At 43.0% G+C, this 20383-nt stretch overlaps 1 protein-coding gene across 1 annotated transcript in view; it reads right to left on the minus strand.

The window, feature by feature from the left end:
* The window catches only part of SLC7A14 (solute carrier family 7 member 14), a 111174-nt gene that overhangs the window by 27338 nt on the left and 63453 nt on the right, over positions 1-20383 (minus strand). Inside the window, exons 3-4 of the mRNA XM_004756566.3 lie at positions 2918-3154; positions 1008-1225 (exon numbers count right to left, since the gene is read on the minus strand). Of these exons, the coding sequence (XP_004756623.2) occupies positions 1008-1225; positions 2918-3154 (455 nt within the window). The remainder of the gene's footprint in view (positions 1-1007; positions 1226-2917; positions 3155-20383) is intronic.

Below are 20383 nucleotides of genomic sequence, written 5' to 3' on the forward strand. Positions count from 1 at the left end.
TCTTCCAGCTCAAAATTCTCTGACTTATGTTCTACTATTTTCAAGAAAGGAATAGGTGGTTGAATTTTACCAGTGAATTTAATAAAGTAAGCATTTTTTTGTCATACCAGAAAAAGGATCCAGGCGCAATTTAGAACTCCTTGTCAGTATTAAGATTTTGCCCCCTGACCTTCCCATTTTTCTTTAGTGTAAACCTCACCACCCAGATCAGGGGGTTGAGATCTGAAAATGTCCTTTTGGTCCAGCCCACTCTCTGGCCAACTCTCTGACCACACTAGGTAGACTTCTCTGCCATGAGCCATGCCACTAGAGTGGGATTTATGACCAGCCCTCACTGTGCGCACTCAACTGTACCTAGACCTTAATGGGGCTCTCCACATTGGGTCAAACTTAGGGATTAAATTTAAAAACTATTTTTCCCCTAGTTCTATACCCAGGCAACACTCATCCCTTACCTACCTACCCGCTCTTCTGGCTCCTTTATTGCCTTGCCTATTTCGGGCTATCTGTCTCTCTGAAAATACTCTAGGGGGATTCTCTAGGACCAAGCTGTTCATATACAGGCTTTGGAGTCAGACAGTCCTGGCTTTGGGTTTTGACTCTGCCACTTACATTGTGTGCTTAATAGCGAGCCCACTGCCCTCTCTGAGCATGAGTTTTTCATCAGTAAGACCAGAATACAAATATCTTCCTTCCAAAGTTATTAGGACACTTAAATACTACATACAGAGCACTTCACATAGGATTAGGCATATTTCAGATGGCCAAAACATCAAATCTATTATGGTTATTTGCATAAAATAGGGTCTCAATAAATGTTTTTGAAACAAGTAAAAAAATGATATGGGAACCGCTTCAGAGCATTCCCATTAAATTCAGAAAAAAAATGATGAAAAGGATGACATGAAGATTATGGGACAGAGCAGCATTTTTTGAAAATATGTTTCAGCCACAGGGCTGAAGGTAGAATGTGCAGTAGCCTTATGAAGCTTTAGAGATGCACTCACCCCTGACCAGCCATGGGGCAAGAACTGGCCCTCAGCCCAGTACTTCCCATTGATGAAGAAGAGGCCTGCGATCATGATGAACACCCACACTGCCAGGTTCAGCACATTGAGGACGTTGTTGAAGCCCACGGAATTCTTCACCCCCAGTGCAACAATGATGGTGACGATGATTGCAATCACTAGAGCCAGAAGGTCAGGGTACGATTCTTCACCTTTCCCTAGGGGGCAAAGACATGAGTTAACATTGTCCAGAGGGAAAAAAGGGCCATGCAAACTCACAGCACCCCGTCAGGGCACTTGCTCTCAGCTCTGGCAAGGGTGATCACTTTATCATGGAGGGAGGAGAAGCAAGTATGTGCAGACATGCATGTGTGTCCACGTGTGTGTTTGTGTGCAAGTATATATGTGTGTGCATATGTGTCTACATTGTGGCCCACAAGTGTCTATTTGCAAATGGGAAGGTTTTGGTATGTAGGTAAGACGACCTGATATCCCGGACCCAAAATTGGGCTATATGACATGACAATGACAACACTGTCTATGGAACCATGGCATAGAACACCTGAAGTCAGAACTGTCCTGAGACATTCATGCTGTATATATGGGTTTAACATGTTATTTGAAAAGTGGTTTATCTTCACTGTTGTTCACTTTATAGTCCATAAATTTTCCACTCCATTCCAGGAATCTTTTCACTTTTAGAAAGTTTTAAAATGTGTATCTTTGAAAACTGTTGGAACAAGGGTGTTCTTTGCATTTATGTGTATGTGGTTGCAGAGAAAAGAAGCCGTGGACACACCCCCACCTGGTTGGTCTGGTCTGTTGGCCAGTGGACTCCTGCCCTCTATAGAGGGAAAAAGGCATTGCCGCAGCTGTGAGGCTCCTGAATCTCAGTTGCACTTTTGCTCACGACCAGCTGGGTGTTCTTGGGCAAATGCTTCAGTTCCCCGGACCTCATCTGTTAAGTGAAGGGTGTGCACTGCCTGATTTTGGAGGCCCTTCCAGAGCTAAATACTCCATGAAATCAGCATACTGTGCAGACGTGTGGTCTTCATACTTTTTATCTTCTCATGGTATCTGGATGCTCAACATTTTTATCAGTTTGTTTGAGATAGGGACATCAAAGTCACACGAGTGGCTCACAGCCACCGAAACTGTACTTGGAAGTTCTGGGGGCAAGACCCCCAATCTTCCTCAACTATTGTTTGGCTTCCCATGAATATCAGAGAGGGTAAAGTTAGACATCAGGATGGAAAGTGGGAGCAAGTGATGGATGGAACGCCTGGTCTTTGTTTTGTGAAGTTCTGATGATTTAGTATTTACCCAGTCACACTGCCCCTCCTTAACTTCTGCTAGACTTGAATCCGTTTTGTCCCTTTTAAAAGTATATTTTGTCACTTAAAATTTAACACATGCTTATTTATGAAAATCTTAAAAAATGTGGTGAAACCACTGGAGAAGTTCATTACAATTATTTTTTCTGCATTGGTTTTATTTTTATATAGTTATAAGCATGATGTATATATAATATGTATCCTTTGTCACTTGACATCATATAAAAAATGGATTCCATGTTATTACAACAGTTTTCCTAATCATCCTTTTAATCGCTACACAATATGCTTCCACAATTTACTTAATCATTTCCTCCACTGTAGAATCTTTAATGCTGTTTCTAAATTTTTTAAATTACAAATAAGGCTGCGATAAGTATCTTTTCATATAAAGCTTTTATGGAAATTAGGATGATTTCCTTAGGATAGATTCACAGGAGAACTACTTTGGAAAAAAAAAAAAAAGACATATTTAAGGCTCTTGGTACATTTTGCCAAATGGAATCCTGAAAGGGGAACCCATTTATTTGTTGGGGTGAGTCTGCTGGTTGGGGTAAGAGGACATGGCAGTCTCACCCAGGCCATTGAGAGTTCCCACGCTGTCCACCATCCAGCGGCTGATGGTGTGGTTTGCTAACGAGTCGAACATGCTGCTCAGAGCGCTGGCGCCAGCCGCAGTGCCAATCAGGTACTCCAGGATCAGGTTCCAGCCAATGAAAAACGCCACAAATTCCCCGACAGTGACGTAGCTGTAGGTATAGGCTGACCCAGTGGTCTTGGGGACGCGGACTCCGAACTCTGCATAGCAGACGCCTGCATGGGACAAGCACACGTGGGTGGTGGACTTCAGGAGAGGAGCTAACCTCTTCACCAAGAGGTTTAACCATCTTGGGTACGAAATACTGGGAGCCTCTGCGATCTTAGAACAAACACCTGAAATTTACATATGTATAGGCATAAAATTCAAGGCCAATTCTAACTTCTTTCAATGTCAGCTCCGAAAAACTTTTAACCTGAATGTCTGGGAAGGCAATCAGAAATAATTCTAATGAACTATTGGTAACTGTTCTTTATTTAGAAAAATTCCTATTTGTTGTATATGTCTCTGTGATGTTCCGTAGGTGTCAGAGATGCTGAATGAAGGCCTAGGTCATTATGACCTCTGCACTTCATGGTTACATTATGTTAACATTCTTCTCTTTCATTTTTACATATGACGGAAGGTGCTCCTCATTTGAGAATGAGGAGAATCCCAGGATCCTGGGTTCAAGCTGTCTGTGACAATTTTGTACTGTATGTGGGGGGTGGGGTTGACAAAAAAATGCAAATCTAAGTAAGTGACTAGTTTTTAACAAGGAAATTTAGCAAGTGGAAAAGATAATTTAATGAACATTTATAGGGGGCGCACTATGTGCTTGGCAGGGTTCTAAATGCTGGGAATAAAAAACGCAAGGGAGACGTGAACCTGACCTCAAGGGGAGATATACCAAAAAGTCAGTGTCCATGAGAGGCTGTATAAACTTAATAATACAGAGGCATATGGGAATACAGAAAGCAGAGAGGAGAGACATGTGCATCAGCTGGTTTTGAGGTATAGGGAAAAATTAACTGGGCAAAGAAGGTGGAACATGAAGTGAAGACATGGTGGGTGTGCATTCTGAAGAACTTGGGTGGAGGGGAGTGTGCAGGAGGGGACTGAGGGCAGAGGAGCCTGGAGAGGTAAGTAGAAGCCATGTGTTTTCCAAAGTGGGTCAAGACCCACTTCCACTAGAATCATCTATTCAATCATAATTTTAGGGATGAGGATCAGGAATCTATGTTTTCTCAAGCTCTCCTCTTACTATTGAAAAACACTACCATATTCCCTCTTTCTTTGATGGAATTATAGATCAAATTAGGAAGAGACTGGGATTATGCCAAGCTTCTGGGAGTTGGGAGCATTTCCTACATCATCCTGGGAAGTCTGGGTGTGAGGCCAGCGGGTGGGGTGCCAAGCCAGATGACAAACATAGGACGGCTTGAAGAAAACACACCAGGAATGGGATGTAGGAAGGATTTCAAGGTAAACTTGACCTTTGGTCCCAATTTTCAGGGCCAATACTGAGGTCCTCTCATCACAAATCAGGAAGTAAAATCAGTGCAAGGAAGCTAAAGCAGAGATGTCAGAAGCCAGGACACAAATGAATGATTAAAGTTGATGCAACATCTCTTTTCCTACCCCTTAGAGCTGTCAGCTCTCAGGATGTCTGTGTGGACCAGCACTGGACCAGCGTGGCTGTGCTCTTGTCTCAACTCTGCCTTGACCCTGCTCATTCCTTTATATTCTATTTCCTTTTTTGTAAAATAAAGGAATTCGATAAGGATGTCCTCTTAAGGGTATTCCAACTCTGACACTCAAGGATTCTACTTGTTTCATTGGATTTTATAGATTTTGCTGCTAAATATATTAGGCATATTTTCCCCTTACATCGTTTACTATATTTTTCTATATATGGAGACATTCTCAGGGCTAGCAAAGCCACCAGTCTCTGCACTGAACAACCTAGGCGATTCTAGGCCCCTCATTTTGAATTCCTATGTCGATCCCCTTGCCCCTTTGTAAAACAGTTCTCCACCTCCTTCCTGGAGGTCTGTCAGTTGTTTCTTTTTGTTGCTGTCACAGGGATTACCTTGAGCAGGCAGACCACCTCCTTTTCTAAATTGCTGTTTTCAACACCTGTTCTTTAAATTGTTAGAATGAGTCTAAAATTAAGAGGAGTTATTCTCTGAAGGAAGGGCTGGAGAATTTTTCTGTGAGGAAAGAGTGTATAAGTGCTGAGTATGAGGACCTGATAGTGTTTTCTTGAATGCTTGAAGGAACTTTTCTGTTTTCATCTCCTAAAGAGAGTTGGGTTTGCAAATATACATTAGGTTGCCCTTTTAGTGTGGCGTGAGGAAAGGATTAGGAGGCAATCCGAATTCTACTCTTTGGTGTAGGATCCACAGCTTTACCCAATAAGTTTGATATCCTATGAGTTTCTTCTCTTCACCCTCTTTACTCCTGATAGTGCACAAGTCTTGTAAATTGAAGTTTCTCAGCCAGTGCTTTCGAAATTGGCATTAAATTTAATTTGGAGAGCCATTATTATGAAGTTTGGGCAATCAGTGTTTCTTTCCTTAATTTGATCTGCCAAATTAGATGTAAAAATACCCAATTCACCATCAGAACCCACTCGCCAAGGATAGTTGGCAAATAGCCAAGTCTTCCTTAGGTCATGTGAAGGAACCCATGCATTGCTGTCCAATGGCAGAGCCAGAGGCCCTGCGCAGGGCACGAGCGTATGAAGTCAGTTACTTAGTTCCCAAGGTCCTGCTTAGATTCTGATAGCTGGAGTTTGGGAAGAATAGTGGGAAAACCAATTGGACACTAACCGGCTAAGACAATTCTGCTCCTAGAGGCCAGTCTTTTGGACATTTTGTAAAGGATTTTATTTTTGCATCTTTCTGATTTATTTGCATGCAAGAATCCAGGATTTTAGTGGGCACTAGAGAGTATCCAGCCTGACACTGAAGCTCAGTGGTGAGGAATGATTTCAACCCCAAATGTCCTGAAAAAAACCAGAAAATATTGTCAATCACTCAACTTTTTAAAAATATCTGGTGTGTCAGAGAGACATATTCAAAGGTATCTTTCTATTTTCAATAAAAAAGAAAAACCAAAGGGAAACCATGGTTTTTATCCTAGATTGTTTAATAACTGAGTATCTAAGGGCAAGTTACTTACCTAACATGGGTAAAGGGAGGGGGCCAGATAGATAAACTTTAGGGTCCCTTCTAGTGCTATCATTCTTTGGTTTCACAGTTAGAATCAACTTTCAGTCATTTGAGTCAGTGGGGGCAGCCCTGGAGAAAAAACAGCAAACCAGTAGTTCTCAGCAAAAGTGATATTGCTGCCTAGGGATATTTTGGAAATCTGTGGGGGTGCCCATCATTCTCATGATGATTGTGGACACCTGAGGCATTGAGGAGGGAGGAGCCTGTGTGGTTAGACATTCTAACAGAATGTTAGACATTCCCACAGAATGAGGCATTGTCCTGTGTCTTCCATAACTCCTGAGGGTCCCAATGGATCTGTTTATAAAAACAGATTTATAAAGTATAAAAACCTGTGCATAATTTCTGAGCCTGAATCTATCTCCATTTTATATATTAACACATTTTTATAAAAATGATATTATATACATTGAATTTTCCAGGGCTACAACAATTGGGTAAATTGAGGGACATTTGTGATTTGTTTGGAATTTCCCAATTGTTGGCCATTATTTTGGAAAACCATATCATCAAGAGTAACATGACTCATGGTCTCTGGACATCAAACAGCACACTTGTGTGTTGCGTAAATTTACACATTTACACAACAGCAGTTGTGTAAATACAGCAGATTTCTGATAAGTGCATTATGTCTCTTAATGCGCTTATGCCTCGGGTTAAGTACAATGAAATGTTATTTTTACTAGAAGTGACTTTTCTTTCATCTAACTTCCATACTCATGGCATATTGATTTTTTAAAAAATTAAGTTTGTAGTTCTGGAAGACAGTGGAGGTTTCCTCAAAAAGTTAGAAATAGAACTACCCTGTGATCCAACACTGCTAGGCATTTACCCAAAGAATACAAGAATACTAATTCAAAGGGATACATGCACCCCAATGTTTATAGCAGCATTATCTACAATAGCCACATTATGGAAACAGTCCCAGTGTCTGTCTTTAGAGAAAAACAAAGACCATATGATTTCAGTCATATGTGGAATTCAAGAAACAAAACAAATGAGCAAAGAGAAAAAGAGAGAGAGGGAGAGAGAGAGAGAGAGAGGCAAACCAAGAAACAGACTCTTACCTGTAGAGAACAAACTGAGGGTTACAGAGGGGAGTTGAGTGGAGGGATGGGTTAAATAGGTGATGGGGATTAAGAAGTGCACCTGTTATGATGAGCACTGGGTGTTTTATGGAAGTCTTATTGTATACCTGATTGTGTTGTATACCTGAAACTAATATTACACTCTATGTTTTTTTAATGAAGATTTTATTTATTTATCTGACACACACACATGCACAGAGCACAAGCAGGAGGAGTGGCAGGCAGAGGGAGAAGGAGAAGCAGACTCCCTGCTGAGCTGAGAACCCCATGTGAGGCTTGATCCCAGGACCTTGGGATCATGACCTGAGCTGAAGGCGGATGCTTAACTGACTGAGCCAACCAGGTGCCCCTATCCTGTATGTTAACAAACTGGAATTTAAATAAAAACTTAAAAAAATAAAATTTAATGTTAATGTCTATTAAAAATTGTGTAGGAAGATAGCATTATCTCTAGTTTGCATTTTAAGGTAGCAAAGGAAGAATTTCAAAGTATTTATTATCTGAAGTCAATTTGGTATACTAGGGTGGGGAATCATTATTCTAAATGAGAGAAAAATTTATAACTATTCCCTATTCAATTTAGTAATGCATTAAAAAATTTCTTCCCCTGGGGTTATCTTCTGAGTCATATTTGCCTTATGCTATTATCAAAGTGATTCTGTATCTCTTGGCTAACCATCAAGTGATTGGAGAGGGAGAGACATATTGATTCCAAAAGTGTAATTGCATACCTGGAGAAAATCAACATGAAGTGCAATGTTGGGGTACAGATGGCCATCATGAGTGACCGCCTGCTGCAGACCATTGGGTGGAAGTTTCCCAATGGAGCTGTTCAGAGATGGCAAGTCCTGATCCCTGACAAATACAGAGGATTCATTTGAGCAGAACAAGAGGGAACAGAGTGATTTCTCATGGCCTGCAACTCAGATACCCTTTTCAAATGATCCGCTCTTTAAGTATATTATGTTTATAATATATATTTTGTCACTTCCCTATTGTTTTATTTCTATACCCAGGACTGTTTTTGGTTAAATTGACAAACTGCCAGCCTAAAGAGAAGTCAAACTTAGGAATTACGCATTGAAAAGAGGCTTGAGATAAGATAGCAAGGGGATTCGGTATTTGAAATATTCTCTATTGATCTCCTCTTGAGTGCCGTAAGTGATGTATAATTCGGAGTTATGAGAAATTTGGTCCTTTTCAGTGTGAATGTCTTTCCAACTCAGAGAGTCTGTGCTTCTGTCCCATACAGGTATAATCAACGCGCCTTACACTAAGTACTCCCAGAGAGCCCACCTATGATGTTGACCTTTCCAAACTGTGCTCAGTATGATGCCTCCAGTAGTCAAAATAATTACTGTTTGTGCCTCCCACCACTCATAGCCTGCTCTGCCTCTCCTTTACTCTCTTAGAACCATCTTCTCCATCCTAGGAAGGTGTAAAAGAGAAAGATCCCCCTGGGAGTAGGTGAAAGACAAGGATTTCTCCATTCAAGAACTCTATTTCCCTTCACATTCCACTAAAGAAAGCCATTAGCTACACCAGTACTTTTTAAAAGTGTGCTTTTAAAGTGTACTTTCACCTGGAGAGATTACATCTAGAGGTTATTCACACATGAATTCCAATTACTCTACTTAAATAGACACTTTCCCACTAACAGGTAGTTTAACTTATTGACTAATTCCCTAACCTATCTATCAACTAACATACCAATTTCCTACAATAACTTCTGACTTCCTAGTTTCTTTTAAGTGACACCCATTGTTGTTTTTAAAAAAGATTTTACATTATTCTATCTTATTTTATTTTTTAAAAGATTATTTATTTATTTATTTGGCAGAGAGTGAAGGAGAGAGAGAGAGAGAGGGGTGTCACAAGTAGGCAGAAAGGCAGGCAGAGAAAGGGAAGCAGGCTCCCTGCTGAGCAGAGCCTGATGTGGGGCTCAATCCCAGGACCCTGAGATCATGACCTGAGCCAAAGGCAGAGGCTTTAACCCACTGAGCCACCCAGGTGCCCCTATCCTATTTTAGAGAGAGAAAGCAGGTATGGTAAGGGGCAAAGGGAGAAGGAGAGAGAATCTCAAGTAGACATCACACTGAGTGCAGAGCCTGATGCAGGGCTCAATCATATGACCCTGAGATCATGACCTGAGCCAAAACTAGAGTCAGATGCTTAACCAACAGAGCAATCCAGACACCCCGAAGTGACACATGTGGTTAAGTACCTACGCTGTTAGGCCCCGAAATGAATACCAGAGACAGAGATCTCCTGACCTTAAAGCATCTATATTCCAATCAGGAAAGAGTTTGATAAACAGATGATTCCACATAGCCAGTATTTAATACCATATAGTATTTATGAGGTGCTCTGGGAGCCCGGGGGGGTGAGCAGTTTTTAGATAACACAGTGCTTCATCGCTGGGGAAGTCGGGATGAAGGGTAAGCTTCTGATCACCTATCGAAGGGTCAGTTGGGCTTTTCCAAGCAAAACCAGATGGGTAAGGGTGGTCTCAGGCAGATGGAAGAGGGTAGCTGGAATGGCACATGCGGGCTGCTCTAGAGATTGAGGAGGATGAGTCTGCAGAGGTGAACTGGGTTCAAGTGATTGAGGGAGTGAGACCTTTTTAATAAATTGGGGGAATCTAGCTGAAAAAATCCACCCAGTTCGTCTACTTCTGTAGTTTTAAAGCTTTGTCTTGGTTGTAAAACCCTCTTTGTGCACATAGTGCTTTTTGATAGTCTCATATGAAAATAAGTAAAACCAGTGGCTCTCTTTGAGGAGGGGGTGGGAGGCCTGAGGCTGGTCCGCTCAGGATCCCCCTCATCCCATATTTTCCCGAAGCTCCGACCTTCTTCCGTGGACTCACAGGGTTGCACTGAGCATGTGCGGGGAGGGGGGGATGGGTGTCAACTGTTTATTGGGGTTGTTCTCTTGATGGTTGATGTGCCTGAGCCCCAGACCTGAAGCTGACCCTTTGAATAATGACAGAGATTAATGGCTAGAATCAAAGCCTACTGATATGCAGTCCTAGGACTTTCCAACTCATTCATCCAGTCAGAACACTTATAAGGTTCGATCTCTACGCATCCATGTTAGCTTTCCGACATTTAGAGGTGAGGAGGAAGAACACAGTTCCTTTGTTGTGGGCCTTATGCTCTAGTGGACAAGACAGACAAGAAAACCAACAATTATAATAAAATAACAGAGGAGATATTCACTGCAGGGGTTGGGGGAAAATGCAGGTGTTGCTTTAAAGAGCTGCAAAGTTGAGTTCTGAAGTAAGGTCTTGGGATAGCCAGAAGGACTTTCCCTTGGGAAAGAGGGTATCTGGAGATGAGTAAAGGGGTGGAGAGGGGTCTCCAAGAAGACAATGTGCCAACACTGCATCTTTATTTAGACGTCTGGGATCTGTAACATTGGTAGTGTTGCTCAGAGGGTCAATCGGGCTGTCTTGGGTGACTGGCCAAAGGTCACAGATAGCAGGTCTGAGCAGTTACTTTGAACACATTATCTATCAGTGTTCTCAGTCATGAAGTCAGTTACTTCTGAATACCAGTTAGCTGCCATCTCCCAGACACAGGATGGAATCAGCCATTGGACTGAACCAGTGCACCCCACCAATTAGGCCCAAACCTGTCTTCACCAAACAGCATTTAACATGATGGTTGTTACTCATTTCCTTCTCATTTTGTTAGTTTTCTTAAAACATCTTTGTTCTGTTTATAAATTCACAGCAGGGCTAAGACACGTTTTCTATACTGCGGTGGTTGGTAGCACTGCTTAAATGCGGATTGGGAGTGGGCTGTAAGGAGAAATCACAGGACCTCAGAGAGAAATAGAGTGTGAATTCTCTTGGAAACATTTGTTTTGTTTGTGACACCGAATTCCAGATGGTAAGCAGTGAAGTATCCCCCGTCACTGCTGTTCCCCTTGAGAAGCAGGTTGCTGGGTTCTCAGAAACCTCTCTTCAGCCCCCTGGCATGTGGGAGCTTGCCATCTTGCACCCGGTTCCTCTTCCCAACACTCTTGATTAGCGGAGAAAATTGTCTATTTTTTTCCCCGGGAGGAATCCATCAGGCTCTCTCTCCCTCTCCCTTCTCTGCTTCTGTCTCATCTACCTTACTTTACTAACCTTGCTCACTCTGTCACCTGCCAGGGAAGCCCAGGCAATTTTAACAAATGTGTCTGGAAGAAAAGCAATTTGTCTGGCAACGCCTCTTTCTTTGCGTCTAAGAAGACACTTGTAATTTTTCTGTCAAAGCAGGCCCTAGGTGGACAGGAAGAGCCTGTATTTAGGGGAAGGGCAGCATCAACAATCATGGTGTGTGTGTGACACTGTTCTTTACAGAACCTGACAGGGCTTCAATTAAGTTGGGTAGGGAACAGAGGGTTTGCAGGGGCCCCAAACCAGAGCACTGATGTATCAACACGTACATGGGAAGGAAGGAAGCTGTTCTCATAGTCAGAGAAGTGACCCCTGAGGCAGGTCAAGGAAGTTTAGTAATTTACTGATTAAATGTGACCAGACTATCTGTTGATTTTCTTCTCTATATCTCCTTCCGTGAAAATATTTTAGAGCTCATTGGAGGTACAATTTCTACAGCATGATGAATTAGAATATTGTATCATTTGGTCATGCTATCTTTAATATCATTAGTGTACACTAGTTTATTTTGTTGCTTTATCAAATGATGATGAAAATAATGCTCATGCTGTTGCTTTCAACTAAATGACCCACAGGGTTAGCTGTTCCTGGAACCCATTTGACCTGGATTGGTCCCTCTTCATTGCTGTGGCGGCAGGTGGGCTGGGGTTGCCCTTTTCTCTGCTCCTAACATTTTTATGTCGGTGACCTTAGGTCAACGTCAGAGGCAGTCTTGGAGGGAAAAAGATGTTACAAAAGAGAAAAGCACCTTTTTTTTTTTTTTTTTCATCTACCTGTGCTAGGCACATTGTACATGGTTTTTCATCTCATGCTCTGGTCAGCTGTTCGCAAATGCTGAGGCCACCATCAGCAGCCCGTCTCTGCTTTAGGAGAAGCAGTGAGTGTCATAGAAACCGCCCAGTCTCTGGAGAGAGGTCTGGAGAGTGCTTGTGACAACTAAATGAGATACTGCATGCAGATCCCTTTGCCCGGTGCTTGGCACAGAGCAAGTGTTTACTAAATGACAACTATAATTAGTACTAACTGTGGCCTTGAGTAAGGCATCCAATTCACTGAGTGTTACTTTCCCCATCTGGAAAGCGGCAACGGTGATCCCTGCTAGGGCTTTGTTACGGTCTGTAAAGGAACACATGCACTGTTCTGTCATGCAGTGGACCCTCCTCCAGTGGGAGCCGTGGCGATCATTACAGAAGAGGAAAGGGAACCGCACAGACTTTCTTAGCAGTAGCCTCCTGACTGTTCATGCAGAACCCTCTGCCTTGTGGGTGGGATCAAAGGGGTTGAAACAAGAATTGTTGGCAGACGGTTTTAGAGGCTCAGCCTTGGCAGGGATATCAGAAATCATCTGAAGTCTAGACCAAGCCCTCTGTGTGCCCAATTCACTTCTAAATCAGAACCCGGGAAAGTTCCTTCTTAGGTTCTAAATATTTAATCTGGAAGCATATGTTCTCTTTTCCAGGTCCAGTTAGAGACTGTGAGGGTGGAGAGAAATTTCCCATTGACTTGCTCAGCCTTTCTGCAGGAGGCCTCCAGCCCTTGTTCGAGGATTCTGACAACTGGGCTAGAAAGGCTTTGTGCAGAGAGGACAGAACAGGACTAACGTGCCAGCTGGCGATTCTCAAGCACCCAGATATTTTTCAGCTCACCACACTCCAGGAGTAGGCAGTGCCCCCATGTCTGAAGCTGATGAAAAGGGTGCCAGCAAGGACAGACGTAAGAATTTTCTGTGAAGGGACGAAGCCATTCCTTCCTGCCCTGAGGATTTTGTGGTTGGGGTTAAAGCAGAGTGCCAGGACAGCATGCCCCAGCCCTCGTGTGACTCCTCAACCCATCTGATGCGCAGGGCGGTCCGGGTTCCCCTGGGAAGGGCTGCCTTCCCTGCAGATGTCTGGGAGTGTGAGACACAGCGGATCTCTCATGGGCCTGGATATGTTCCCTGTGGAGGACATTCCTAGAGATCTGAGCCACCCTCCATGAAAGAGGGGTGCCATCTCAGCTTCTTCCCAGACGGGGCTAATATGCAGGAAGGGCAAAGTGAAGATGGGCACTGGTGTACAGAGCGGACGCTGGGCATGTGCAAATCTCCTGAGCCGCCGCGCACTGAGTCGGCTTCGTACCAGACCCCCCTAGGGCGAGGGCCGATGCTTGGTGTCACTCCTCTTTTATCTCATGGTGGTCATGCCTCACTCATTTCAAGCACCTTTTTCAGTGCACAGAGTTGAGGTTGCTTAAATATCTCTTCCTCCGAAGGTGTACTTCGTCGTGGGGGCCTGTTTAACTTCCTTACAGCTCTTAACCACAATTTGTAGCTATATGTATTCATTTACTTGTTTTCTGAGTCATCGCCTCCTTGCATGTTTTGAAGCACAATCGTCTTGAACTGTGCTGTCCTGGTAGAGATGAGAATTCCTCTTGGGAAAATACCTTAGGATCCAAAAAATGCTCTTTGTACAAAGTTCATCTGGCAAAAGTGTGGATAGGAGGCAGGCCTGCTGGGTCTTTTGCTAGGCATGCACGGAGGGGCGTCAGAATCTGAAACACGGATGCTCATTTGCATTAAGAACACATGGAGCCTTGTTAGGTTGGAGAGCCGGCAAATAGTGTGGGAGTGGTGATAAGAACATGAGCAAAAGGTACTGAGCATTTGTCACGCACACTGGCTATCCTAAGCACATTTCATATGCACTCTTCACGAGATGCTTCTGATGCAAAGCTGTTATTATTTCCAGTTACAGTTGACAAATCCAAGACCTAGACAGGCTATTGGGACTTCCCGATCTTTCCCACCTCACAGCACACACCCAGAGAATGGTCACCTTGGGATGGCTCTGATGAAGAGGTCAGTATGCACAGGATGAGGCAGCGGTGAAGCCTAGGGCCTCTGCCACCTTCCAGCTGTGCCGAGGGCCGAGTGAGGGATCAGTATCATGGCACAGCTATAACTTTTGGCAAACTCGTTTGGGAGGGTCTAGGTTAAGTACATTTCCCAAGTCACACAAGTAGTAAATGGCAGAGCAAGGCTTGAAGTGCGCTGGATCCATTCTGGAGGCTGACCCCAACTGGCACCTTGGTGCTACCTGGGATTGGAAAGTGCGTGTGTGTGTGTGTGTGTGTGTGTGTGTGTGTGTGTGTGTGTTGAGACACTGGATGTGTCTATACAAATCTTTCTCCTCCCTGGGTTCTTTTTTTACTCTCCTATAGGCAATGGAATCTGAACTGTTCATTTTGTGGAGAAAGAAAGTGAATTCAAGAGGTGAGGGACTTGCCTAAATGTCCTGAGCTGCCAAAGAACAGAGCTGGAATGGGGGCTCGGGTGTCCTGACTTCTGTTTCAGGCCCTGTGGTCCCCATTAGTGCTCAAGATGATTTCACGTGTGCCTGTATGGTTTCTTTGTACGGATGTCGCAGGGTTCTTTCCTGCGTTCTGCAGCACATCCGCCCTGATGCTGAGCCCTAAGCAGGGGGTCAGTCTCTCCCACAACACACTAGCTGCTCTTGACATGCGCTGTCCACTCTCCCAGGTGCCGTAGAAGATGTGAAAGGAGCCCAGGTTCCCCTTGGTTTGTTGGAGAAAAGCTCATTTCAGAATCATCAATTTAAGAGACTTGTAAAGTTTCATTAAAGTGAGCTCACCTTCTCTGAACTGGTAATTGACATCCTTCCTACAGGGCTGTCAATCCAGCTCTGTGTAGAAGGCTTACAGGAACTTAACAACACCCTTCTCACTGCTGACAGGTGGCAGGAAAACACTGAGCTTAGAATGCACTTTCATGACCTGGGTTATAAAAGTTATGATCTAGAAAACCGCTCAACTCATCAATAGAATAAGGTGGGCTACAAGATCTTTTGAAACCCCAGTGAGAGGGAAGGGCTTCTTGATATGCCTGATTCCCTTTGGTGAGCTCTTAAATTTGGGGGCACAGGTCTGCATGAGGCAGCTTGGGGGTTACAGCCTCTGGAGCCAGCAGGATCAAAGTTAGATTCAACCTTGGCCACTGACTACCTTAAGGAACTGGGCAAGTCACCTTACCTCTCTGAGGGTTACTCAGTTTTGTCATCTGCAAAATAAATATACAATGTCAGTTTTCAGGATTTGGTGGAAGAGTTACACTGCTGTGTGCAGCTAGTGCCAGACATGTCAGAAGTCCCAGGGGTTTAGCTGTTATGATTAATAAAATGTGGACACTAATAGTCACCCAGTAGGGAGACTGAAAGCATTAAGTGCATGGTGCCTGGAGCACAGTATTGGATTAATAATAATAAAAACAATACCAGTAATAATGACTTACATTTACCAAGTGCTTATTAAATTATACCTTAGAGACTTTATAAATGTTGAGGGTAGTTGCTATCATTATCAATATTACGACATAGAGCTATGAGTTTGGACAGTATTTTGGAGAGCTATTTTTCTAGAGGCTTGAACACTGGCACGCATCTGTTTGTCTTTGCACTTCCTCTCTACCCTTTCAGTGTTCCTGCCTCTCCCACAGCCAGTGTGGTTCAGAGCAGAGCTCCGATATGTTTGGGTGAACAATGAGACGCAAGCTTGTGGAATGAATGTGTGATCCTTGATCCCTGAGAATGACTAGCCATGCAAAAGGGCCAACTGTCCTGTGTTTATCTCTCTAGTCAATTTGAGGAGGGGAGAATGGTCTGTTCTGCAAAAGACAAAACAAGAGAACTTAGCAGATTATCTAAAGCCATGCAAAAGGGCCAACTGTCCTGTGTTCATCGCTCTAGTCACTTTGAGGAGGGGAGAATGGTCTGTTCTGCAAAAAACAAAACAAGGGAACTTAGCAAATTATCTAAATAGACTTAGAATCTTTAGAAATCTTCTTTGGTCATGAGAATCCAATGTGAGATGAATACTGCAATGGGCAGATTCTACTTAGGCTTTGTGAAGACCCAGCTAGGGAGGAAGCTGGGGAGCTCTGCCTGTGGGAAAGGCATCTGCCTGATGGAGCACTGCTCCCCTCACCACCTCCCCAGAGATTCGGTTCCCATGGTCTCACCTGATGATGGATTAGAAGATGCCAAATAGCAAATGAAGAAGGCAGGAAGCACAGATTAGAAATTCTAGTGCCAAACCATAAACTAAGAATGCCAAGAAAAATGCTACTCAGCCTGATGGCCTGAATTGCCTTTTAGATGCTTGGGTTCAAGGATCCCAGAGGCAGCTTGCTGAAACGGAAGAGCATGAGCTTTGGAAACCTGCATTCTGAGGTGAGAGTTCTTGACCCTGCCACTATCAGCCTGCCCCTCAGGAAGTTACTTGAACCGCTGACTGTCTGCCTCCTCAGTTGAGGAAAGAAATAAAATCACTCTTCCCTCCACTGTGTTGGTGAGGATGGGAAGGAGCTGTTATGTGGGAGCTCCCCTGTGGTGTTTTGGACACGTAGATTTGTTTATTGTGGCGTTCTGTGGTGTCCCCTTTCCTGCTTCTACTTTCACTTTCTGTCACCAGAGCTGTGTTGTAAGTCTGTTATTCTAATGACATTATTTCAAAAATACTTTCATTGGTTCTGTCTTCTCAGCTAGAGAGAGCATTTATCCCTCTGCCACACCCTCCCTCGTCCACCCATGCCCACACCCTCTCCATCCTAAGCTTCCTTCCACTCTTGCTCGTGATCTCTCGCCTGTTCTGTACAATACGTGCATAACCAATGTCTCCACCTCTACTCTCTCCCCACGGTGTTACTACAGCATGGTTCTGGCTGTGTCACTGAACTTCTCCACTGACAGAATGATCTCTTGGTCTATCCTGAGGGGCAGGCCTTCCTGCTTGGCCCCCAAGTCTCTCCTCCAAGAACCCACTTTGTTTAATGAATGATCCTGATGGGCCATTTTAGTTAGGGGACAATAGTCTGTGGAGAATGGCAGGGATGAAATTGTAGAGAGATAGAGACAGAGACTCCATGGGAACAGAGACTCAGAGTTGGCACAACTAGGAAAAAGTAAGTTTCACAACTCCCTATTGAGATATTGAAGGGGACTCTAGATTTTCCAATTCTACATTACAGGGAATCAGGGACAATTCTACTTAAACATTTTAGGACAACTTGATCTCAGCAGGCTGGAGGGCTTAAAAGTTGGGCATCCACTCTAGATGTGGGAGTGACAGACAGTTCCTTTCTTTCCCCTCAGCAGAGCTCCTCTAATACTGGAGTTGACAATATATGCAGTCAGAAGACTACACTTCCTACCCTCCCCTGCTGTGGCCAAGTGTTCCAGTTTCAGCCAATGTAAGTTACAGAGAAGGACTTATGAAAAAGTTTCTTAAAAAGAACACAGAAATATGGGAAAAGACCTGCCTCAACCTGTTCTCCTTCCTGTCTTCTGGAACTCGGATACACTGACTGGAGCTCCAGCAGCCTTCTGGGATCTTGAAGTCACCTTAAGGAGGGAAGCCGAGCATCCTTTATGGTAGAACACAAAGATGGAAGGGTCTGAGTCCCCATTCTGCAGAGCCACAATAGCAGCCTCCTTCCAGATTCTTTCTACACAGGAAAGAAGTGATATTGTTTCTCATTTTTGCTTTTCTGTTGTATGTGATTGATCTGACCCTAATCTGCTAATACAGTGGCAGATGAGCAAAGTGATTTTGTGGGCTCTGGAATCAGTCTGCTTTCACTCCATTCCTTGCTCTGTCACCTCTTAATCAGGTGCCTTAAGCAACTTACCAAACTTTTTACGAGCCTCCATTTTCTCATGTGTAATGTGAGGACAATGACACCACTTATCACATAGAGTTGATATGAGGGTTAAATAAGTCCTAATGTGTTGAACACTTAGGACTCTCAGTACATAGTAAGTGCTCAGTAAATGTTAGTTGCTGCTGTTGTTATTACTATTAATGCTACTACAGTTGTCATACTTACCCTTCAGATTGGGTGTTCATCTTCATCCATAAGCAATGGGTCCTTTAGAGTAGAAAAAATTTATTTGTTTTTGGGAGTGCCTCAGAACTGGTAGGTGGTGGGCACACAATACAGTTTTACTGAACCACATCGTCTTAGATTTTTGTCAACTATTTCTTATGAGTAATGATGAAACTCACTGGTTTTGTGGATCAGACTGGGGACTGATGCCCTGTAAGCACACTGTCACTTCATCCCTCCTAAAACAATCTGAGATTCAGGACTAAAGGGTTATTGTAGGATGTGCATGAGCTTAGGAGTCATTCAGAACTACATTCTATTTAAGGTTCAAATTTGATAATCTTAAAAGATAACTGGAAATAAGCTTCAGAAAAAGAATCAAAGCAGGCAACCTTACTCAAGTTGTAGGAGGCTCGTAGGGCTTTGAGTGGCCAGATGTCACCGGCATGGTGGCTTTGCTCTGTGTTTCATCCTGAGTCAACAGAATTAGAGAACCTCTGGAAGCCATCCCGCTTTCGTCCCTCGGTCTCTCAATATGGTTGTAGGTGGGAACCAGGAAGAAAAACAATTTCCCCTATCTCGTTTATTTAATCTGGTGTATTCAAAGAGTTTTTAATGTTTGGTATGAGCATGGGGTCTGGTTGTGACCTGCTGAACTATTAAAGAGTAGATAAGACCTTATGGACCGAGGGTAAATGTTGCACCACAAGCTGCTTCCTCTGATAAGTTTCCCTCCACCTGCAATAGGGCTGTGGGCAGTAATGATGTTGATTAGTAGGAGGAGCTTGGGAGGTTCCTGTAACTTTGGCTCTTGTCAAATTATAGAGGAAGTGGCTCTCTGTCTTAGATTTGTTTCATGGTATAAGCTAGTTCGCAGGACGCAGGAGATGATGCCATAGGACCAAGAAAATCTCTTAAGAATCTGCTAGCCAAATAATTTATATTCTAACATATGCTTTCTCTTTTTGTAGGTCATAGCTGAAGCAGGAGTTAAGTTTTGGTGCCAATGACAGAGTAGTTCTTAACCCTGGCTGCACATTGAAATCCTCTGAGGCTCTTAAAAAGAGACCATTCCCCGGGTTTCACCCCAGGGCTAGAATCTGGGGTAGGGCCTGGGCATTAGCATTTTAAAAAGGAAATATACAGGAATTAATAGAAAACTAAAAGATTAGTCAGAAAGCGGGAGAAAATATTTACAAAATCACATATGTAATAAAGGAATTGTATCCAGAATATATAAGGAAATCTTAAAAGTTAATAATAAGAAAATGAAGAACCCAGTTAAAGAATGGGCAAAAGATTTGAACACTTCACCAAAAAAGATGGATGGCAAATAAACACATAAAAAGTTATTCAAAATATTAGCAACTAGGGAAATGCAAATGAAAACCACATTGAAATATCATTATACACCTTTTAAAATGCAAACAAACAAAGCAGCAAGAAAAAGCAACACCTGACAATTCTGAGTGTTAGCAAGGAGCAGAACAACTAGAATTCTCAGGTAGAGCTGGTGGGAATGAAAAATAATACAGTCACTTTGGAAAAGAGTTTAGCAGTTTATTATAAAGTTAAACCTACACTTACCACACAATCTGATAATTCCACTCCTAGGTATTGCTCAAGAGAACTGACAACTTGTGTTCACATAAAAACCTGTACATAAATACTTGTAATGGTTTTATTTATAATGATCTCAGACTGGAACCAACTCAGTTCAACTAGTAAGTGGATAAATGTACTGTAGTATATCCATGCAAAGGGATCCTACTAAAAAATATAATGAAATAACCCAATGATATATACAATATGAATGAACGTTAGATGCATCATACTAAGTGAAAGAAATAAAATTAAAAGAGTATATACTGAATAATTCTATGTGTATAACATTCTGGAAAAGGCAAAAGTATAGGGACAGAAAACAGGTTAATGGTTGCCAGGGGTGGGGGTGGAAGAGAGGAGAATTGCAAAGAGATAACAAGAAGGAATTATTTGGGGATGATGGAACTCGTCTATATCTTGATTATGGTGGCAGTTATGTAATTGTGTCGGTCAAGCTCATAAAGTTGTATATTTAAAAGGATACATTTTAT

Source organism: Mustela putorius, unplaced genomic scaffold (genome assembly GCF_011764305.1).
Source record: "Mustela putorius furo isolate JIRA1106 unplaced genomic scaffold, ASM1176430v1.1 tig00003834_pilon_pilon_pilon, whole genome shotgun sequence".
NCBI lineage: Eukaryota > Metazoa > Chordata > Mammalia > Carnivora > Mustelidae > Mustela > Mustela putorius.